Raw genomic sequence first — 21,552 nt, forward strand, 5'->3', positions numbered from 1 at the left:
CCATCTTTCACGTATGTGTCGGTCGGTGTCTTTCCCCTCTTTCGATCTGCTGTCTCATTCGCTCAGGCTGAACCTTTTCTGACTCGTCTATTCTCTTTTATCACCCTCTCCTTTCCATACCCTTCCTCATCTTTGTCCTCTCATTCTCTTCGCCCTTCTTCTGAAAGAGTTTCTCCATCCCCTTCATCTCCAGCCTAACTTTTCCTCCTTATCTCTCAGCAGCACAAACTGTAGAGCAGCGGCACACTAAAGTCGCATTTTCATTTGAATGCACTCCAGCCCTGTTTAGTCCGCTTTAATCAAACTCCAGTTCATTTTTCCAGAAAGTCTGGTTCGTTTACAGAGGAGTGAATGCGCAATCGAACTCTGACTAACCAAAACAGCAACTCCGCCTAAATACTGAGGTCTCGCTTGAGTTGAAGTGAACTCTGGTGCAGTTTGAATGCAGATGTGAACACCAAGCAGACTGGAGCAGGAAGCGGATTACAGCGCAGGGGATTCTGGGTAAATACAACAAAAACAAAAGTGCAAGTCTGGTGCTAGCAGAAGAAACGACTTGTGGTCTTTCACCAAAGATAAAAGAAAAATCCTACAACCACTAAAATCTATCATTACTACATTTCTTTTTTAGGTTTTGTGAGGTTTTCATGTCGTTTCCTTCAGTAGTTCTTGGTGCAGCGCCCCCACAGGCGAGGAGGGGAACAATGAAAGCAAACTGCACAAACTGAAAATGTAACAAATGTTGCAATTTTGGTCCCCAATCAGACCGAGTCTACTGGACTATCAGGTGTGAAAACATCCTCAGATTACAACAGTGGGCCATAACTTGAATAACAAAACTATTTGTTTAACTAAACCAAACACATGGATCTGTTTTGCATGTGAGAACTATTTGTTTGATCAAGCTTGTGATGTTATTGTGTATTTAAGTGAGCTGTACTGGTGCACAGTTATCAAATGCATTTGTAATTCAGTATATTTAAGTAAGTGTTTAAAATAATAAACATTTTAAATCGATTCAGGGCTGTGTTACTGTATCAGATCGGTATTGGTAATGAAAAAAGTGAATCAGTGCATCTCTAGACAAAATGTTAATCTATGCACGATATAAAATGAACAAACTGACAGCTTTGGTAGGGTGGCCAATCATATGTCAAGGGTAGCCGGGCACCCCTAGTCCCCCCTGTGGCTACGTCCCTGTTATCTTGTCTCTTTCCTTGGCAGGCTTACCAATACTCCTCCATAAGTAGAAAGAAATTACCCTTCATTCTGACCCAAATCAAACATGCTGCAGTAAAAATATTGAGCACGGAAATCTTTATGGATTTTTCAGGAGCAAAAATAAGGCAGAGACGGTGGAGGAAAATGTATTTAAAATTCCTGACGAATAGCACACAGCCTTTCCGACACTTTCTGTGTTGTGAAGGGTTTAATACTCTTGTGGAAGATAAAGTAAAGCGGTCAAAGGCTGACTGGCATCGCACCGCTGCGTGCCGGCCGGCTTATATCTCAGACAGATCAATATAGCAAAGAGGTCAGGCAGCAAAGAGGAGGAAGACAAATGGTCAAGTCGGAGGATTTTTCTAAACACTGATCATTCAGTGCTGCAGGAGAACAAAAATGAGATAAGGATGATGACTTTTACAAGCTATGTGGTATCCTGCAGAGGATGCAGTCCTCAGAACTGGAAAGGGCAACGTTCTGGAGTGGAAAAACGCATCCATATCATCAAAGTATCGATTACAAGAAATATGTAGGATGATAAAACGGCTGGTGTGAAGAAGTGTAACCGATCTGCAGAGGAGCCGTGGCCCCTAATGATGTCCCCTGTCACCAAAATGCCAATAAGCTAAAAGCGGAAAGAAAGAAAAATAAATAAATAAGCCTGCGGTTTACTTATGATGCTCGGCTGCTCCGGTTCACTCGAAGAAAATCAATTCTCATCCGCAGCTGTGCTCAGTGACGCATCGCAGACAAATCCTCATCAAATCAAAACACACATGGTCACCGAGTATTGGCTTTTCAGGCCGGGCGAAATGTGCTGCGTGCAACGTCCTAAAATACGACATACTGCACATCCATTCATCCAACGCGGCGTTCGATATGTGAGCGATCAGAGTGACTGAGGAGAAAAGACTAACCGCTCCTCTGGAGCACAGATTTATTTTTCTATCAATAATCCAAAACCTATACTGATACATCAAGTCAAAGCAAAGATTTATAATGATTTGAACTGCTATGAAAAAAAACACAGGCCCACATACAAACAGTTTTTCCTGACTGTAACTTTAAATCGGACTAAATGTTGTTTAGATGGTATTAACTAAATTATTTCTGTTAGTTTAAGGGCGAAATAAAGAGCAAAAATCTTAGGCAACTTTTTAAATTACTTTCTTAAAAGTTAGGTTTAGTTACTTCAAGAAAGCCCAGATGCAAATTATTTTTATTTTATTTTATTGGCCAAAATAAAAAGTCCTCATGGGCCAAGAAATAAAACTAACATCAAGCAAATAAAGTCCTGTTCATTTTAGATCCAAACCTCAGTATAATTTTTCACATTTGCTGTTTTAAAAGAAATGCATCCAATTTTCATCTTTTTAGGCTCAGATGAAAGTTTATGTCACTTTCTTTTTAGATGCTTTCTATATTTAGCCAAATTTGATAAATTAAGTAAAGGCTGGATTAGGATTAGCAAAGTCAGCTTTCCAGTAAAATGTCTGCATCAAGGAGGTTCTACTGTAAAAACACAAATACTGTCGTATTTAAAATGGAGCTTGTAATAATGTCACCCTGATGGAAAAATTAATAATTTAGTAAACAGTTTTTTATCTTTCTTTAACTGCAGTTGGGATCACGAAACACCAGCAGCTCAAACACACTGCTTCTTCATGGAAAAATCTGAAGAAAGTTTCCAGTTCCAGTGATTAATCATTACTGGTTCTGTAGAAGAACCAGTTCCAGAAAGCCAAGATGCAGCCACATCTCTACATCAACAAACAGGTTTCATCCGATTAACGCATCTTCTTCCTGTTTTATTCTTTTTTCTGAAATATTTCAGTGCTTACAGACAATTTTACCAAACAAATATGTAATTTATCACAATATTCCTGCCACCAAATGCCCTAATATCACCACCTTAATTTAATAACACTGTTTTAAACGAGCTCTGCGTGTTTAATATAATCTAAATCAGCCGATCTCTCATCTGCAACTGGAGAGATTTATGAACACCACCTGGCGATCTTAAACGATTAACAGAAGAAGGAAATGGCTTTTTATTGACTTAATGAAAAATAATTACTGGTGAGTGAAGCTGCTAATTGCAACTTCAACTACTTAAACCCCATGATGGATGGCATCAAAATAACCTTGGAGGTGATGGGAGACAGTCATTTTTCTGCTAATTTTGTTTGTTTATTTGTTCAAAAATAAAACTAAACTCCAAAGTTTTTGGAGTCGTTTGGCCTGCTGTTCCCAGAGTCTCCAACTTCTGATGAAACCAATTCGTTCCTGTTCCAGAACCAGAGCCTGCAGCCATAAAAACACAAAGAAACTGGACCAATACCAGAAATTAGTCTGAGAAACACAAGGAATCCATCTCAGACTCAGTTTTCTTCAAAGTTAAATTTAACTACAGGACAGACAGAAAACCCTGAACAAAAAATGCCAGAAGGAGACATTTTCTCTCTGACTGAACCAGAAGACGCCTAGAATAATACCCGTCACACAAAGTGAAAGTAGAAACGTTCATAATGAACAGCATCAAATACTACAAATCAACTGTGAAGCACGGTAGTGGAGATGTGATGATTTGTGTTTACTTTGTCTCCAGTTTCTTGTACCAGTGGAGTCAAACTCATTTTGTTTTGCGCCAAATCCAGATCCTGAATGCTCTTAAAGGTCCGGTTGTACCAGAATGTATTGATAAAACCTGATCACAAACTGTTAAAATATCAATTAATTCTTAAAATTAAACATTATTATTGAACATCTTTTCATTTCCTCCAGGATTTTGTGTTTGTGGTGCTAATTTGGGAATATTTGCGATATTTGTGACGGTGACTTTTCATTACTCGCTGTATAGATCATGGATTATAATCTGACATCAGTTAAGGCTGAGGCAGCTGTTTGGTACATTTCTCTCATCCATCATGAGAGAAATCTGCAATAAACTCCCAATTATTATGATTGTTAATTTTGTGTGAATTTCCACGATAATTTTCAAGAAACTGGAGGGACTGATTGATATAATTTGGCAACGCATAGCGATCAGGAGATATTTTCAAATTTCCTGTCAACTACAAACATTTTTTTACTGAAAAACATATATATATCTATCGTCTGTCACGATAAATTTTCTCAGTAATTATCGCGATAAACAATAATATTGTGGTTTTGAGACCATTTTCATAATGCAGTGGAAGTTTTCCCTCTTAAAGACTAATAATAAACACCTGGCACTGGAACTGGAACACATTATAAATATTCAAAATGAAACTAAACATTCAAAATGACAAATAAAGAGGAAATAAAGCCACACACAACCGAAACCACGAATAAAATTGATTATGACGTCTCTGTAAACAAAACTGACCTTCAAAAACTATTAACCACCAGACTGGAAATTATAAAAATAATTTTACTTTGCCACGTGATTAACTGATTAATTAGTTATTACGACTGGCTTTTATATAACGTTGAAGTTTCACACATTCGAATGTTTCCGTTTCATTTTTCCGTTTATATCTGCAGCCAACCTGCATCAAGACTGAGCTTCAAGCTGCCTGGTGTTTAACGTAGATGGTCATTTACACACCAGGTTATTTCTGATGTTCAGGAACAACATGTCAACTCCTAAATCTCTGCAGCCGACACATTCACATGCCGTTGATTTTCTGTAATCTGCACAGCAGCAGCCTTCTGTAAATGCACGCAGCTTGCCGTCCAATTACTCATATGCAAATGCCGTAATCTGACGATACACGCTTTCCAGAAGCCGGCAGATCTCCCCGAGACAGAGATGGCAGCAAGAATTGAGCTGCCACTCATGGAGTCCACAGTCCTGCCACAGATGGATTACAGAAAACAGGCCAACTAGAAACCAGACCAGGAACCCGAAGCCACAGAAGTGACTTTCCATGTTGAGATTGTCAAATAGCGGCAAGGAACGCAAGAAGGCAACAAAGAGAGGCAAAAGGACAGAAGGGTACAAAATTACTCTGAATACAATGATAAAAAAGAGAGAGTGAAGAGAAAATAGGTGCTTTAAGGATGCCTAATTATTTTAAGATGCAGGATTAAACATGGATTGATGCAAAATTATGGAAACAAGCAAAAAACAGAACGACAGAGAACATCGTACTCCTAAAATGTCAAGAACAGAAACTGAAAGCAATTCATAATGGTTACAGAAAGATGGCAAATAGAAGCGACAGAGGAAATACCAATTTTGTGTTTGAAGGAGGCACAGGATGACAAAATACAGACAAAAAATGAGTAAAAGGATCATTTATATTTAAAGAATACAAAGAAGCTACACAGAAGAGAAAATCCTGCTTATAGCTGAGTGATGCAAATTAGTCAAAGTAAAAAAAAAAGAAATGCAGAAGCTTAAGGATGCTAAACTGTAATGTTACAAATAAAAGGAAACTCAATGACTTTTCTTGGTCACCAAATGGTTAAAAAGAGATTACTACAAAGAAGGAAAAATAAGTCTGATGAGGATGTAAATAGATGCTAAAGGATTGCAAAATGGCTACAAAGAGACAAAACTAGAAAGAAATACATCTGATTATTAAAATAACTGAAGGGAAATTAAGAAAAAGTAGAATCACAACTTCAAAGAACCATAAACAGAAAATATGAGATGCAAAACGACCAAAGATATAAAACAACAGAGAAGAAAAACTAAATTAATAACAATGTGAATTTTCCACTGTGAGATTAAACCTTTTGAATGAAGGCTAAAAAGGAACTTAAAATAGTTGCAAAACAGTTACAGAGACATACAGTAAAGTCAAAAGTTGTAAGAAAAGGTTACTGAAAGTTTAAGAGTAATTGCTGAGGGGTAGAAAAAAGAGGTTTTAAAAAATTGCATTTAATAATAATTAAAAAAAAGAATTTTACTTTTTCGGAAAGTCAAATGAGAACAAAAACATAGAATGACCACAAACAGATGCAACATGTCTGCAGATAGAAACACAAACCAAAGATTGAAGCATAAAACAGAGAGGAAAATAAAAATAAATGGCAATTCAGAGACGACAGAAGATGTGAAACGAAAAGTAATTCTCCTCAAGGATGCAACACTTCAAAACAAAGTCATCTAATCACAACAAAGAGATGCCAAATGACAAGAAATATAAAAGACTGCAGAAAAATCACAGACATGAAAAGTAGCAGCTGAAAGATGCAAAATATGCCATTAACACAGTTTAAAATATTACACATGACAGATATCAGTAATTATGGATGCAAAAAGGACAAATACCACAAATAGATACAAAATGTTTAGAGATGCAAGAGACTTTTGAAAGTTTCAAAATGACTGCAGTGAAATGAAAAACGGCCACAAAGAGATGTCAAGGTATCAACAGAGAGAAACATAAACCAAAGATTGAAACGTCTAAAATAGGCACAGAGAGAAGTGTGCAAAATGTCTGAGATTTTAAAATATATAAAATGGAAGGTAATTCTCCTCAGGGATGCAACACAAAGTCATCAGATCATAACAAAGTCATATCAGATGACAAGAAATACTAAAGGCTGCAGAAAAACCCCAAGAGAATCATGAAAAACAGCATCTAAAGCCTGAAAAATGCCATTAAGACACTTTAAAATATCACAGGACAGATATTAGTAATTAGGGAAGCAAAACAGACAAATAAAAGGCGTAAAGTGACCACAAGTAGATACAAAATGCTTAGAGAGATGCAAAAGGCTTTTGAAAGTTGCAAAATGACTGCAGTGAAATGGGGGGAAAAAAACATGCAAAATGGGCACAGAGAGATGTCAAAGTACCACAAAAGGAGGATAAGAGCTCTGAGGGACGTGGAATGGCTGCAGAGACAGAAAACGACTAAAACGCTGCAGAAGGCCAATTTTTATTGAAATCAACCCAACACAAAAAGAGACCGTAAAGTAACCACAGTGGGAGAAAAACTACGGTTCTATGGAACAAAGGAAGATTCAGACCATCAACTAAATGTTGCCTGAATGAGCCTTCACCTTGTGAGCAGGTAGGTCTGTTTTACTTGCAGAGCCTTTAGCTCCCTGCTACTCACATTGATTGTTTTCTCCTGGTAAACAGATGGAAGTCGATAGCCGGCGGTGACGTCAGGGTTCGGCTCGCTGAGGGTCTCCTGGGTTTATCAATTAGAGTGGAAGAATGCAGCCAAGGATTTCATTTGTAGCCTAAACTGTTATTAGCAACGACAGGTGGGTATTGAGTGTGGCGCAACACTGCTGGAGAAAATTGTGATAAACGGCAGAGAGGAGCCTCTCCGCCTCTAAGTAGATGAGTGGCGGACGGCGGTAAGAGAGTGCATGTGTGTGCTTTCATGTTCGAGGTGGAAAAAGAGAGATGGACTCGTGATGGAGGAAATGTGAAACCGGCTTCGCCTTCAAAGGCTCCGGCTGCTACTTTGCAGCGCATTAGATGCACATTCAGAGTTTTCATCCCCCTGAATTACAGCAGAGCCACATCTGCCTACCTTATGGTCGATGATGCCGATGTATCCCTGGAGGGCCGGCAGGTGGGGCTTCGCCGCGCTGCCGGAGGCTTCGGGCGGCTGCTGCAGATGTTCATGCTGTCGGACGCGGGTGTCGTTAGTTTCCCTGGAAGGGCTGTTGAAGCTGCCGTTGTACACGAGGAACAAGCTGGCGCACAGGAGGAGGACGAGAAGCACGGCTACCCCATGGCGCTGGAGACAGAGACGCAGATGCAGACTGATTAGCCCTGCTGAAACTGAACTGGACCAGCGGGGTCGAAGGTCAGCGCATCTGGTTCAACACATCTGGAGCTAATGAAGGGTTCACTACCAGACCTCTGCAGAGAGATGATTCAACCATTACAGCTGTGTTGGTGAAGGACAGTCAGCTTAAAGGGGACCCGTTATGCAAATCTCACATTCTTAATGTTTTTTATGCTTCCATTTGGGTCTGAAATGCTTCTAAAAAAATAAACCCAGCCCAAGCCCTTAAAACTATTTTTAAAAACACCCAGCGGCGTGGCGGTGGCGCAGAGGCAAAGCGTGACCCAAGGAGGCCTCACAGGTTCAAGTCCCGGCCTGATCAATCAATCAAGTTTATTTGTACAGTACAGAAACAAGGCAGGTCAAAGTGTTTTACATCACAAATCACTTTATGTGACCATCAAGGACACCATGCAGTCAACAAATGAGAAAACCAGCAACAAACATTTTGATGACTGACATCATCAAAGTCATCAATGCACATCAAGTATGATGTGCAAATATCTTAATACACTTGAAATAATACAAAATGCAAGAAAATATCATCTCCCCCCTCTCTCATATCCCACCTTCCTGTCCGTGCTAAATACACTACAGCAGACAAAACTTAAAAAAATAACCAACAAACATCCAGACAGATTTTAGCAATAAGTTTGTGTTTTTTGGTGTCTGGAAAATGAGCCGTTTCAAAAATGTCCAGAATGTAATATCACCAATCAGCAGGCACTGGCCCGTTACCTAGCAACCCCAGTGGGACTCCGTCAGCAAAAATCACAAAATGTCGCCAGTAAATTTGGTCTATTTTCTATTGGAAATATCTTATAACATTTGATAGTAACTTACAAGTAACTTTTCAGCAAGACATAGGAGCTTGTTTTCAGTCAATAATCCCTTAGGATTTATGAAAAAGCCAGATTATTTCTCTTATGACAAAACATTTTCCCATGCGAGTGAAATTACTATTTTTTTTTATCATCATTATAAAAAAATTAGTGACTTAAAACAAGTTTGCTGAAAAGTTACACGCAAGTTAGCTTTGTTTTATTTCAAGCACAACAAGACATTTGCAGACCAAAAGTACTTGGTTAATATTTTTTGTTTTTGCAGTGTGTCGCTCTTCAATGAAGCCCCGATCTGTTTAAGCTGAGAAAATCTTCACTTCTGTAAGTTAAAAACAACATCTGCGCCGTCGTTTTGGGTGTTTTTATCTCTACGACAGTCAGAGAGCAGCGTTAGGAGTGACTGAACGGATTAGGCAGCGGCTTCGTGCCTCCGTTTGTCTCGGCGGCTCCTGCCATCTCTCATTCTCTGCCTCACACTCAGACAGCAACAGAAGGAGTGTGAGCTTTCAGCTTATATCATTTGCAGCAAAGAGGAAGGCGTTGCAGTGAAGTTTAAAGCAGGAAAACATTAATAACAGATATGTGCGTTTGTGTCTGACTGGCTGTTATCCTGCCACGGCTTCGAGGAATTACTCACTTTCCAACAAACTCACTGCGATATAACATTTTCCACCAACAGGTAGATTCATTACGTCGGGAGGGATACGCCACGACACAAATTCAGGAGTTTATTTAGGTGGAGTTTAAAATTTAGGTCACATAAAAAATTTTTTTATAAATAACCCTAATGCATTGTTTACATTTTTTAAACCACAAAACCTTTAAATTGATGTTTTTTAATGCTTTTCCACGGAGCAACAGACCTGATTTCAACAATCAAACAACCACATTTAGATACCAGCTCACTGGTATTTAAACCAAGCAAAACTGACAGATCTGAAAGTCTCAAAGTCTGTAAATCAAGTAAAAATGGTGCAAAGTATAAACAGTCGACTTGATTTGGTTTAATATGAATTTAATCTTCTGTAAATGATGCTGTAACAGCATCAATGTGCAGGAAAACACTGAATGTTTGTTAACTTACAGGCAGGAGCTGGAGTGAGAGACAGACATTCAAGAAATCATATTGATATTTGCAAAAAGCAAAGAGGCAAAACATTATGACCAGCACATGCATTGCTGATTACCAACATCTGCAGACTGGGCAGCAAACAGTACAGGGGCGACCCAGTCTTCTGACCTCATCATGCATCCAACCCATCAATTTTAGAGGAAAAACACATCACATATATATTTTTAACATTTCTGGCTTTTTTCCACCATGCATTCTGCATTACAAATGCATTCATGCATTTTTTACGGAGACACCTTGTGGATGTTGTGCAGCTGTGACCGATCCAACTAGAGGCAACTCTGCATCACTGCAAAAACAACAAATTTACCAACATATTTGGTTTAGTTTCTAGTGCAAATATCTTGGTACACTTGAAATAAGACAAAACTAACTTACAAGTAACTTTTCAACAAGACATAAGAGTTTGTTTTAAGCCAATAATTCCTTAATATTGATTTTAAAAATGTACTAGTTCCACTTATAACAAGACATTTTTCCCATAAGTGAAATTCCAGTGGAACTCATACTTCTAAAGATCAATATTATGGATTTATTGACTTAAAACAAGCTCTTATGTCTTGTTGAAAAGTTGCATGTACGCTAGCTCTGTCTTATTTGAAGTGCAGTAAGATATTTGCACTAAAATGAGACCAAAAACATTTGGTAAGATTTTGTTTTTGCACTGTGTCACTGACATTCTGTGTAATATAAAGTTCTACATATTCATGAAGATATAAAATGGACTTTAATACAAGAAGTGGTGCAAAAATAACTCATTTCATGATATTTCATTATGGATTAAGTTCATCTAATGGTGCTGAAGAAAAACATCTTTCCTTGGAGTCCAAAGTGTACTTCTAAAAACAATGCTATAATGAAGATATAAATAAGTGTTGGCCGCTGTCAGAGGTCATAATGTTATGCCTGATCAGTGAAACATAAATTATGCACATTGTAAATTCGTAGCTTTTGGAGGTTCCCACTTCCGCCCCTCTATGGCTGCAGCACTGATTTTAATATTTAAAGAAGTAAAAACAAAATCTCCAACCCGCTATAATTAAAAATTAATGCTTTATTTGCATGGATAAAGAAAAAACTTCAGGAAATGATATAAATGATCATTTCATGCAGGCATTTTCAGTTTGAGTTCAAGTTGAAACAAAGCACATATAACCTGCATTTGCAATCCAATCTTCTCTTCCTCGTTTGTAAAATAAAACACTGCCTATAAATTTACAAGAACGAAAACGTTTTTGTTTTTTTTTACTTCGCGTTTCTTATTTTATATTTTAAACGTCAAAGTCAAATTTCTTGATTATGTGCATCAACTTGACGAGTAAAGCTGTAAAAGTTGAAACAGATTCCATGAAATCGCATCAAATCCAACTGACTTTGGCTTTTTCAAAATCAAAACACGCCCATGAATGTCCAATAACTAGAGATTTATTGCACTTTTTAGAGATACAAAAATGAGATGTTAGCGTTTGGACGGCGGGAATCAGCCCGTCAGCGCGCTGAGGTCCGAGCAGTTCGGTGCCAAACGGCGCGCACAGCTGGATGTCTGACGGTTCAGATCCTCTAATCCCCTCCGCGACATCATTCAACACACAGCCGTGAGGCAATGTGGCGACCTGATCTGGCTGCACTCGAAGAAACGAAAAGAGGAAAGAATCCCCCCAAACAGTTGAGTGTTTGAGAATGCGCGGCAGAAACATTTACCATAGGTGTCTTCATCTTGCTGCGCGCTGTCTTAACGCTGCGGCTCAGTGCGTCTGGCTCCACTTTCTGCTCTCATGGTCCGGACTCATCCGCGCACATCCTCCCCGCCCCTGGATCCGCTCCGGTCCTGATCCCAGCCCGCCTCGGAGCGTGAGTGTCTCCAGACTGGAGTCCGGGCGCGATTCATACGGAGCGGAGACCGCGGCGACAGATGTTCGCTGTACTGTACATCTGCTGGGTCTTAACGCCGCCCGGCTTCCGGTGGCGCTGGAGGAGGCGCGGCGGAGAGGGGGGAGACCCGCGACTTTTACTGAGGGGCAGAAATACCTACGTAAATGAATAAATAAATCCTGACCGCTTTACGAAGGAGGATTAGGGTCACTGAAAACAGGAATTCTGACTTTTCTCTCAGAATTCAGAGAAAATAAAGTTTTTTTCGTGTCTCTAACTTCTTCCATGCAGTTTAAGTCAATAATTCCTTAATACTGATTTAATTTGTAACACGGAAAATGTTTTAATCTGCCAGTGGAGTTAGTATTTTTTCCATCAATATTGAAAAAGCTTGCTATTGATTTAGAACAAGCTCCTATATGAAACGTTGCTTGTAGTTTTGTCTTATTTCATGTGTACTAAGATATTTGCATTTGAAACGAGACTAAAAATACTTGGTAAGATTTTGTGTTTTTGCAGTGCAGGTTGTGAGGACGTTTCTGGACCAAAGCCCTCTTCAGGTTACTTCTCAGATTATCTGTAACATTTATTTTCGGACCTTGGCTCCACTATTTCAAGATTATGTTTTTAATTCAGAAATCTGCAAATTTAACAATCCAGCCAAATAAAAACCATTTTCTAACACTTTACAACATATTTCCACAAACTGTCAAATATTCCCCAAATCAAAGAGTTTTCAGTCTGTTTATATTCTTTCAAATATTTAGATGAGTTGTTGGAAATGTGTTATATAAATAAACCTGACTTTGACCTACAAATTAAACTAAATATAAGGTACCTGCTTGATGTACCTGCACTTGATCGAAGTTCAGATGAAATGCTCATTAGATATTTGGATGTAGCATAGTTAGTTCATCCACTTGGAATAAAATTATCTCCACATCTGCTGTGAAAATTTGTTTACGCTGAACGAAGGGAAAAAACAGCTGCTGATGTCGGATAAAGATGTTTACACTATTCTAAAATAAAACTGAATCTGATTTGGAAAAACTAGAAGGAAAACAAGAACCTTTCAAAGATAAACGTATAAATGGATGCTTACCGGGTTAAGACAAAAGTGCATTCTGACTTTTTAGCACTAATTTAAAAAATAATTTACATTTTCCTATAGTAAAAACTGTTACCGTTGCTTCAACATTAAAACTTGTTTCTTTCCTGCAACATTTTTCTAGTGTCTGACTTTGTCTTTAGTTACACGGTTGGTGAAATAACATCGCAAAGTGTTAGCAAAGCTTTTTTTCCCCTATTTATTTCATAATAATATCATCCAGTTTCTTCCTCGTTGCCGTTAATGGACCAGAATCCGGGTTATAGCTTTTAAGCTCTAAAGCTTCTAATGTTTATCCTTCAATCAGTGACTCATAATTTATCTTTTGGTTAAAAAGTAAACAATGCTGCAATTCTTCCACCCAACTGAGGAACATTTACCGTTTATATATTTCATGAATTTATTGTTTATTTGTGGCTGGAAGCTGCAGAGTTGACTGGCAAATTGAAAGAAAACTACAAATATTTCTCCAAATCTTGACAATAAAAGGGGTGTTTGGCCTTTTTTCTATCACATGGGATTTTAAAAGCTTTAAAACTTTTAGCTTTAATCTCTCTTTAATCCTGCTGGATGTGATGCATTTCATATCTCAAGCACCAGCAGCGTCTTTTACTGCATTAATATTATCTTGTGCACAAAGAACTTCTCAAGCCAAAGTTCAAAGAGCTGCTTGAAGAGGAAACTTGAGACAACAAAATGATGCAGCTGATTTGCAGAAAACATATAAAATATTTGTTGTTTCTTTTACAAATAGTAGAAAAAAATGTTATCAACTGGAAATTGTTTGTAGATGGTTATATAACCACAACCAGATTTTTTAGAGTTTGCAAAATACCATTTTTTAATTGCATAATAAAATAACTTAATCTGGACGGTATTACATTGTCGTCTGCTAATAAAGAAAAGAACAACTTTGTCATTTTTGACCAAGATATGTCATTTAAATCTCATACTAAGCAGGAAACAAGCTTTTCCTCTCCACTGTCGCTACATGCATGCTCCATTTGAGGGATTGCTGTAAAGACAACGACTCAAAGCAAGCAACTGTTTACAGTCGCTACATCAGGAGGAGTGAATGCTGCAAGTCAGTGTCCTGCTGGGTTTCCCAGAAAACTTTAACTACTTAAATAATTAACTGGATTTAACGCTACAGCATATAATTTTTATTTTAAAAAGTATATCTATGTTCATCATTACAATGTGACAGTATAAGACATAGTCAGGAAAAAAATCTAGCTCCTCTGTTTTCTCCCAGTGCAAACTGCAAAAATCTCTGTCAGAAACACCTAGTCAGAGCCAGGAGGAGGGTCTTAGCGCTGTCAATCACTCTTGTGCTCACCCTCCGCTATGCTGAGGTACCTCATGAATGCTAATACTAGTTAGCATGGCCACAGTTGATGGTGGATAAACGGTTTTCCTGGAACAGTAAGTTAATTATTGATTAAATTAAATTGAATGAATTAAACAAATTAAAAACACGCAGCTCAATGTTATTTATAGTAAATCTTTTCATTTTAATCTTTCAGAGACTCTGGTAATAAAATAACTTCACAGCATTTTCCCCTCACATTCTACATTTCAAAGATAAATACAAACTAATCCTGAGAGAAGCTGCTGAACCGTTTCACCCATTTGCCTGAAATTGCACTCAATCGACTTGAGATTATAGACAGTCCTGAAGGAATAGGCCGACTTTCCTGAACTCACTTCAGTGTTTCCATCAGAGCCACGGGAAAGAACACGAAACCTCTTAGTTTGGATCGGCTAACAATGCCTTCCAGAAGAGCAGTTTAACTCAAATGGTTTCTTTTTTCTGTCTGTGTTTGTTGAACGAAGTAAAGGGAAGCTGGGAGTTTCTAATCTCAAACCTAATTCTGGGAAAATTAGTAATTTTACCCTTTTACAAGTGAAAATGGTTCTTCTTACTACCCAATTAGAGCAGTTTGGAGGTTTAAATGTAAAGCCAGTCCATCATTAGTGGTGTGGATCTGAAAGGGGGTTACCCTGAAAGCAGCAAAATCTAAACATGTCACAGGAAGTTACTGATCCGCCTTGTTTTCCAGTTCCTTTCTCTGATCATTAATCTTTTGTACTTTAGATCGCCCAAATAAAATGACAATAAAAACGATGGTTTTTATTGTCATCGTTTTTATTGTCATAAAAACGATGGCTCTGACTAGGTGTTTCTGACAGAACCAGCTGCACACCTGAACTCTGTTTAAAAATTATTTATAATTTCTGGAAAATTAAGATTTATGACTTAATTTTTGCTACAGTGAAGAAAAACTGTAACATATGCTGATGATAAAAAGACTCAAAAGTTTGATGAGTGAACATATTTCACTCACATAAAAAGAACAAATGGTTAGCTCCAGCAGAGATAAAGGTTACCTATCCAACAGGTGAACAGGAATCAGAAACGGTGGATCATCACCTCTGATAAGAGTGACCTTTCCACCAAAGGAAGAACATTTTGTGGAGCAGACGTAACAATCTCACCTTTAGGATTTCAAATGTTCTTAGCAGGGAGATCTTGACTCCAACTAGAGAACAAAAACCTCTCATTTACTAATAAAAGGTTATTTTCTATCCTTTTGTGCCTGTGTTGCGTAATAAAAAACAAATTATCTTCTTCTATTCAAAGAGTAGGAGAAAATCTATTTTGTAAAATCAGAGGATGAGTCTCCATGAAGGGTTTTTCTCTGTGAAGTTTGACCTGGAGCGCTGAATCACAGTTTATGAACCACCTGATCCAGCTCTTTACCCCCAACCCAGCCACCCCTGAAACTAGATTCCCTCCTCCATCACGCCTCAGGGAGCAGCCTAATCAAAGACCTGGTTAGAGCTAGGGCTTCCCATCACCTTATTCCTCCTGCACGCACAGCCATGGCAAACAAGCAAATCCTCTAATGGACATTGTCCTGACCCAGTACACCAAGTGTCAGTACAGACCCTGCAAACAGGTTGTTTTTAATGACTGATTGACTGAAAAACTAGGAAGGATTAAATATTGTTAAGACTGGGGCTGATGATTGGCACAGGTTTACTGAAATTTACCCCAAGTCCAGTTTGAATGGGCTGTATTTGGTTTTGTCCCATCAACGCAGTGGTGTCCAAAAGAAGGGGCCAGGGGGGCCATGGCCCCGTTTTTAAAAATGTTGGCCACTGCACTGGTCCCCCCGGAAAACCAAGTTTAGGTCAAAGAAAGCTCATAGAAAGTCTTAATCTACTTATCAAATTAATTAAACTTATAAAATTTAATTACTATAACTCTATATAAAAATATTTATTTATTTTTCAAATTTGCAAAAATATATTCATAAACATCTTTAAATATTTTATTGAATTAAAAAAAACACAAGCATAAGGAAAAGGAAAAGGCAAAAGAAAATATATACATTTCCTGATGAAAATGCATATGTAAGGAAAGGAGAAACACAATTTTTAATGATGTCAGTTTTGGTCCTCCATACTTTTTTAGCTGTGCCCTCCTAAAACTTTTACTGGCCCGGTCTTGCCACCCTAAAATCTACAGATTTCCAAGTTTAGCTGAAGGTCATTCCTATGTCTTATCTTCGGCAAAACATATAAATAAATAAAAATGGACAGGAAACAACAACACTGCATCTCTGTGGAATGAAATAGTCAAACCATAATGTTCCTTTTACTCTTAGCGTCACCAACTGGAAATAAAGTACTTTTTTTTCATTTTCAACATATTTAAGAGTCGTAAATAAACTAAATGATGAGATTTGAACAAATTATCCAGGTCCGTAACATTTATTCAGTTGTTTTGCTTGGTTAAAAACAAATATTTAAAGCTTTACAAATACTCTGACTCCTCAGACCTTGTGCAAACAATCAGCATCCTTGAGTTGCTTCCTGAATAGCATGAAAATTCACCTTTTTTTTTCAAATAGAAGAGGAAAGAGAAGAAAAACAGTGTGTTGTTATCCTCCATTTTCAACAGAAATTGGAAAATGAAGGTTTGAATCAAAAGCAGATGCCAAAGTGCATTCCAGAAGAAAAGAAAAAGCAGAAGACGAAACTAGAATCAAAAATATGTACAGCACTGTTTAGATGTGAAAAGCTGAAACACGTCACATAGCTGGTGATGCCTGTTTCCCTCTGCAGACACTTGAACAAAACGTCAAAACTAAGCACTGTTTGCATTTTGAGAATTGCTACAACTGCTAACATAAGGAGATGTTAAAAAAAATTAAAGTCTGAGTGTGAAGACGGACAAATGAATGCTGATCATTCATCCTCTGCTCACCCAAACCTTTGAATCTGTTTTACATCCAGGAGTTCGTAGGGGCAGTCCTGGTTATTTTGGTCATAAAATTAAAAATAATATACAGAAACAAACTGCTTTGATTTGATTGATGAAATAATTTTTAAGAACACAACTGTTGTAGAAAGTTATATTTATGTAACGTAGAGTCTAGTGGAACAGATAAAAAAAACATTTCAGGCTGGATTTGGCCCCTGAGCCTTGAGTTTGGCACAGGTTACATATTATCTCCACTTGGGTAGCCAGTCTGCACTCATGCAAATGTCTTAGTTCACTTTAAATGAGGCAAATTTAAAATTACAAGTAACTTTTTAAGCAAGAAATTTGTTTTAAATCAATAATTCCTTCTTATTGATGAAAAAGTTATATTTCTACTGGCAGATTATTTCATCTGCAACATGGAAAAATGTCTTGTTATATAGCTGCTTGCTGAAATAAGTTACTTTTAAGATAGTGCACTTGAAATAAGACCAAACTAAGATATTTTTGCTAAAAGCTAAAAGTACATGGTAAGATGTTGTGTTTTTTGCAGTGTATGTGAATATTATTTATTCTTTGACTTGTACAGGAGCTGAAAGCTTCCTGATGTTTTTGCTGCTCGTGTCTGTGCACTATGCCGTCAGAAATTCACTTAACATTTAGCATTTATGGCATTTCTCATCTCGCTTGCATGTGATGTTGCTCATTCACCCCAAACAGGACTTCCAGAAAGCCCACATTAAAACAAGTCGGCTCATCATTTGTCACAGGGCCCAGGGGTAATGAACAGGGTGATTTGGATGTACTCTCTAATTATGGAAAGGACAAAAAGCCAGTCAGAGTCCCGCGTCAAGGTCCCCCTGCAGCGCCGCAGCGGACGAAAGCTTTCACTCATAAATCAGAGAGAGGGTCAGGATCTGCAGCCAATTACAGAAAACAAGAAAGGAATCAAACCTGGGATTAACAGAAACATTGCAAGAGCCAACGGATTCATGCATGTTAAAGAAACTGATCAGCATCCCCCACCATGAGCAGCCTCATCATCCTAATCGAGCTGGGCCTGACAATACGCCCGGAGCACCCTAACCTTGGTGCTACAAGGGGCCATTATGATCGATCAGCATGCTCCAGAGGCTGCCCGTCTGCCGGGCTGCTTACATTTCAAGTCTGTGGGTCTGTTCGTGGCCTGATGGTCACGGTAAGGTTACGCTGAGCCGAGCCGCCCACACAGCGCGATCTGTTGCATACCCACACTAGGACTTGCTCCAGGAATGACCCGAGTTAAAGTTCACACAAACCGGTTGTTTTGAGATTCAGTCCACATTTATTGAACTTCTCTTTTTTCCCATTTCGATTCTGTGGGTGTCGAGGAGCAGGTTTACAAGGGCAGACTTAATCAGTCGAGGAGCTGTACGCTGCAAAAACACAAAATCTGGCAAAGAGTTTTTCCATTATTTCTAGTGCAAATATTTTTCTACACTTGAATTTTGACAAAAATAATTTAAAAGTAAATTTTTTAGCAAGATATAAGAGCTTGTTTTAAGTCAATAATTCTTGAATATTGGTCTAAAACATGAAAACATGTTTTGTTACAAGTTAAATAATCTGCCAATGGAAGTACTTTTTCATCAATATTAAGGGATTATTGACATATAAAAGTAGCTCATATCTTTCTGAAGAACATTGTAAGTTAGTTTCTGTCTTATTTTAAGTGAGCTAAGATATTTGCACTAGAAACTAAACATACTTGGTAAGATTGTGTGTTTTTGTAATGAACTACTGTGGATATTTACATTCCAAACCTAAATCGTTGCTGTTTTCGATCTTTTAATGCCATAACGGTGTACATGTTTGTTCTGTTCATGTGTTTCATTATTTTTGTGCAATCTGTTCTATTTGTTCTTTTTCTTCCTTTCTTTATATTCACTCCAATGTTTATTTTTTTTAGTTAAATGAATTGTTTCCACACTGTGATGCTTTGAAAACCCATTTCTGCTGTTATTTCCTCCCATTTTTTAACTCAGCTCGGATAAAGAGCGGCACTTTTCCTATTTTCTGATTTCCCAAAAAGAAAAATCTCTGCATAATGCAACGCTTCTTAAAATATTGCAACCATTAATGCGTTCACCGACCTCTCCAGCTAATGGAAACTCAAATTTAGTCCCTCTCACAAAAAGCACCATTGTCATTTGAATCTTTGCAAACAGACGTGCTGAAATCCGAAGGAAATTCCTCCTTGATGGTTGGCTACGTTTTGTGTCAAAGGTAATTTCCAATTTCTCTCCATCCTGTATTACCCTCTAACAGAACAACCTGCTGTCTGTCCAAAGCAGAAGATTGAGGGTCAGGCTCCATCCTCTCCAGCTCCACTCGCTGGTAATTACTGGCCGCGGTTCAGAGGGCTGTCTCTCTTTTTTTGGCTTGCGACTAGTTTGGCTGCAGGAGTAACAGCTAATTAACTTCCTGAGTATTGTTGTTTATCTGACTTTATGATCTGACTCTGTGCCAGTTTGTCTCCGTCTCAGAGAGCGGCCTGGATTCCCCTGACATTAAACGCACCACATGGTGTGGCTGTAAACTCGGAGCCGGAGGGTTGGCAGTGTGCCGCGGCTCCTGCTTCACCAGGCTAATGTAAATGCTCCGTCTCATCATCGGGGTCCACAGGGAGCAACTCACATCCGCCCCGACATGCTCACTCTAGCAGGGGGGAAATAAAGCATGGCCAGATGCTGGGAACAGCCTCATGGGTGAAGAGGGAGCTACTGGAGGTCAGGACTGAAGGACTAAAGAATACCAAAGTCATTTATTATTCTCTGCAGGAGAGCAGAAGCTGGGTTTACAGTTTTAAGAGTTGCTACTTCTTCCAGGAATGTTTTGTCGCTTGCAGCTTTAATCTTGGGAAAATGAGTTACTTCTCAGTCCGAGCCAAACTATAACAACAAGACCAACTCTGACCTAGTCAAAGTATGTGTCTTATCAAATTTACTATTATTAATGTGATATTCTTTAATTAAAATAATTGTATGCAAATCAATAAATAATAAGGACATATACTAAGAAACTGCCATTTACTGAAAGAAACAACACTCTCAGAGCAGTATTTTTAAAAATGATTTATATATATTTTTCTCTTACCTGCACCACTTTTATATATTTATAGGCACACTTATAGTTTTTCAGTATTTTTTTTCTGCAGCCAAACAACATTTTGTTGCCAAATTCTCTGTTGTGCATGTCTTTGTGCAATGAAATTAAAGGAGTCTGAGTAATTAAGCCAAAACTGTATAAAGAATATATACATTTTGAATTTTAGATTAAAAACATTTTCTGTCTGTATATATTTTCTACCCAGAACTTCTCAGGTGTCATAATAGTTTTAGTTTCACCCGGTTCAAATTCTGTACATGTGACGTCACACTTCCGGGAATTTTGTAACTGGCAGCCGCTTCAAAGGTATCCGTTAACCGTCATGACAGTTGCTATGACAACAATAAACAAGCCACAAGCTTAGAACTAGCTCTCGCCTTGTTCCTATCTACTTATAAACAATGTAAGTACATTATAACTATTACTAGATTACAATTTTTGAGTTCTCTACCCACCTTTGTGCAACACGAAGATAAATATCAGAGATATTTACTGTATTACTGCCGAACTAGCAAAATTAGCGCTAATGTATTTGAAAGCTAAGACCGACATGAAGCCTAATAGTGTATGTTGCTACATGTACTTACCCTGCCAGTCACCAGAAGCTTATTATTCACGTGAAGAGTTCGTAGTTCCTTTACAAATTCGTTTTAACGTATCTGATCTTTTCATGACAGTCTGAACAACACAGGTCGGATTCTTTTCGAATGCGACCCAGGAAACTTGCATGTCCGATACGTATCCGATTCAAATGCGACCTAACGTCCAGGTCGCGTTCATCCGAATTGAACGTCACTGATACTCGACAAACGTCAAAATTCCGCGCCCTGATACGCGCAAGCGGGAAGAATAACACAACCATGACGGACTATAATGAGGATTAAGTTGTTAATATGCTGCTCCGGTCGGACAACTTCAAATATATAAGCTAAGCTCCACCGTTAGCCTCCATGTTTACTTCCGCAAACACTGAGCACTTCTTCGTTTTATTGCGGCTGGCAAAACACTGAGAACGCTGACGTTATTGCGCCCTCTACTGCGCATGCGGGACACTTTCAGGTCGTTTGCCCGTTCACACTGCAGAACGCATACAGGTCGCATTTATTTGTTAGTGTGAACGGCCCGGCAAAAAACAAAAAAAAAAAAAAAAAAAAAAACCGATTTGACAAAAAAACCGGAAATGGGGGATTTAAGGCGGCAGGGTG

At 38.3% G+C, this 21,552-nt stretch overlaps 1 protein-coding gene and 1 long non-coding RNA gene across 2 annotated transcripts in view; one reads left to right on the forward strand and one right to left on the reverse strand.

The window, feature by feature from the left end:
- The window catches only part of st6galnac5a (ST6 (alpha-N-acetyl-neuraminyl-2,3-beta-galactosyl-1,3)-N-acetylgalactosaminide alpha-2,6-sialyltransferase 5a), an 86,128-nt gene extending 65,037 nt beyond the window's left edge, over positions 1-21,091 (reverse strand). Inside the window, exons 1-3 of the mRNA XM_015041716.1 lie at positions 20,935-21,091; positions 11,649-11,958; positions 7,713-7,922 (exon numbers count right to left, since the gene is read on the reverse strand). Of these exons, the coding sequence (XP_014897202.1) occupies positions 7,713-7,922; positions 11,649-11,663 (225 nt within the window). The 5' untranslated portion in view covers positions 11,664-11,958; positions 20,935-21,091. The remainder of the gene's footprint in view (positions 1-7,712; positions 7,923-11,648; positions 11,959-20,934) is intronic.
- The window catches only part of LOC106953150 (uncharacterized), a 21,024-nt gene continuing 19,953 nt past the window's right edge, over positions 20,482-21,552 (forward strand). The window contains exon 1 of the long non-coding RNA XR_001426138.1: positions 20,482-20,750. This is a non-coding gene — a long non-coding RNA (uncharacterized LOC106953150). The remainder of the gene's footprint in view (positions 20,751-21,552) is intronic.

The sequence above is a fragment of the Poecilia latipinna genome, unplaced genomic scaffold (assembly GCF_001443285.1).
Source record: "Poecilia latipinna isolate Pla-1442-1.1 unplaced genomic scaffold, P_latipinna-1.0 Scaffold565, whole genome shotgun sequence".
NCBI classification, from domain to species: domain Eukaryota; kingdom Metazoa; phylum Chordata; class Actinopteri; order Cyprinodontiformes; family Poeciliidae; genus Poecilia; species Poecilia latipinna.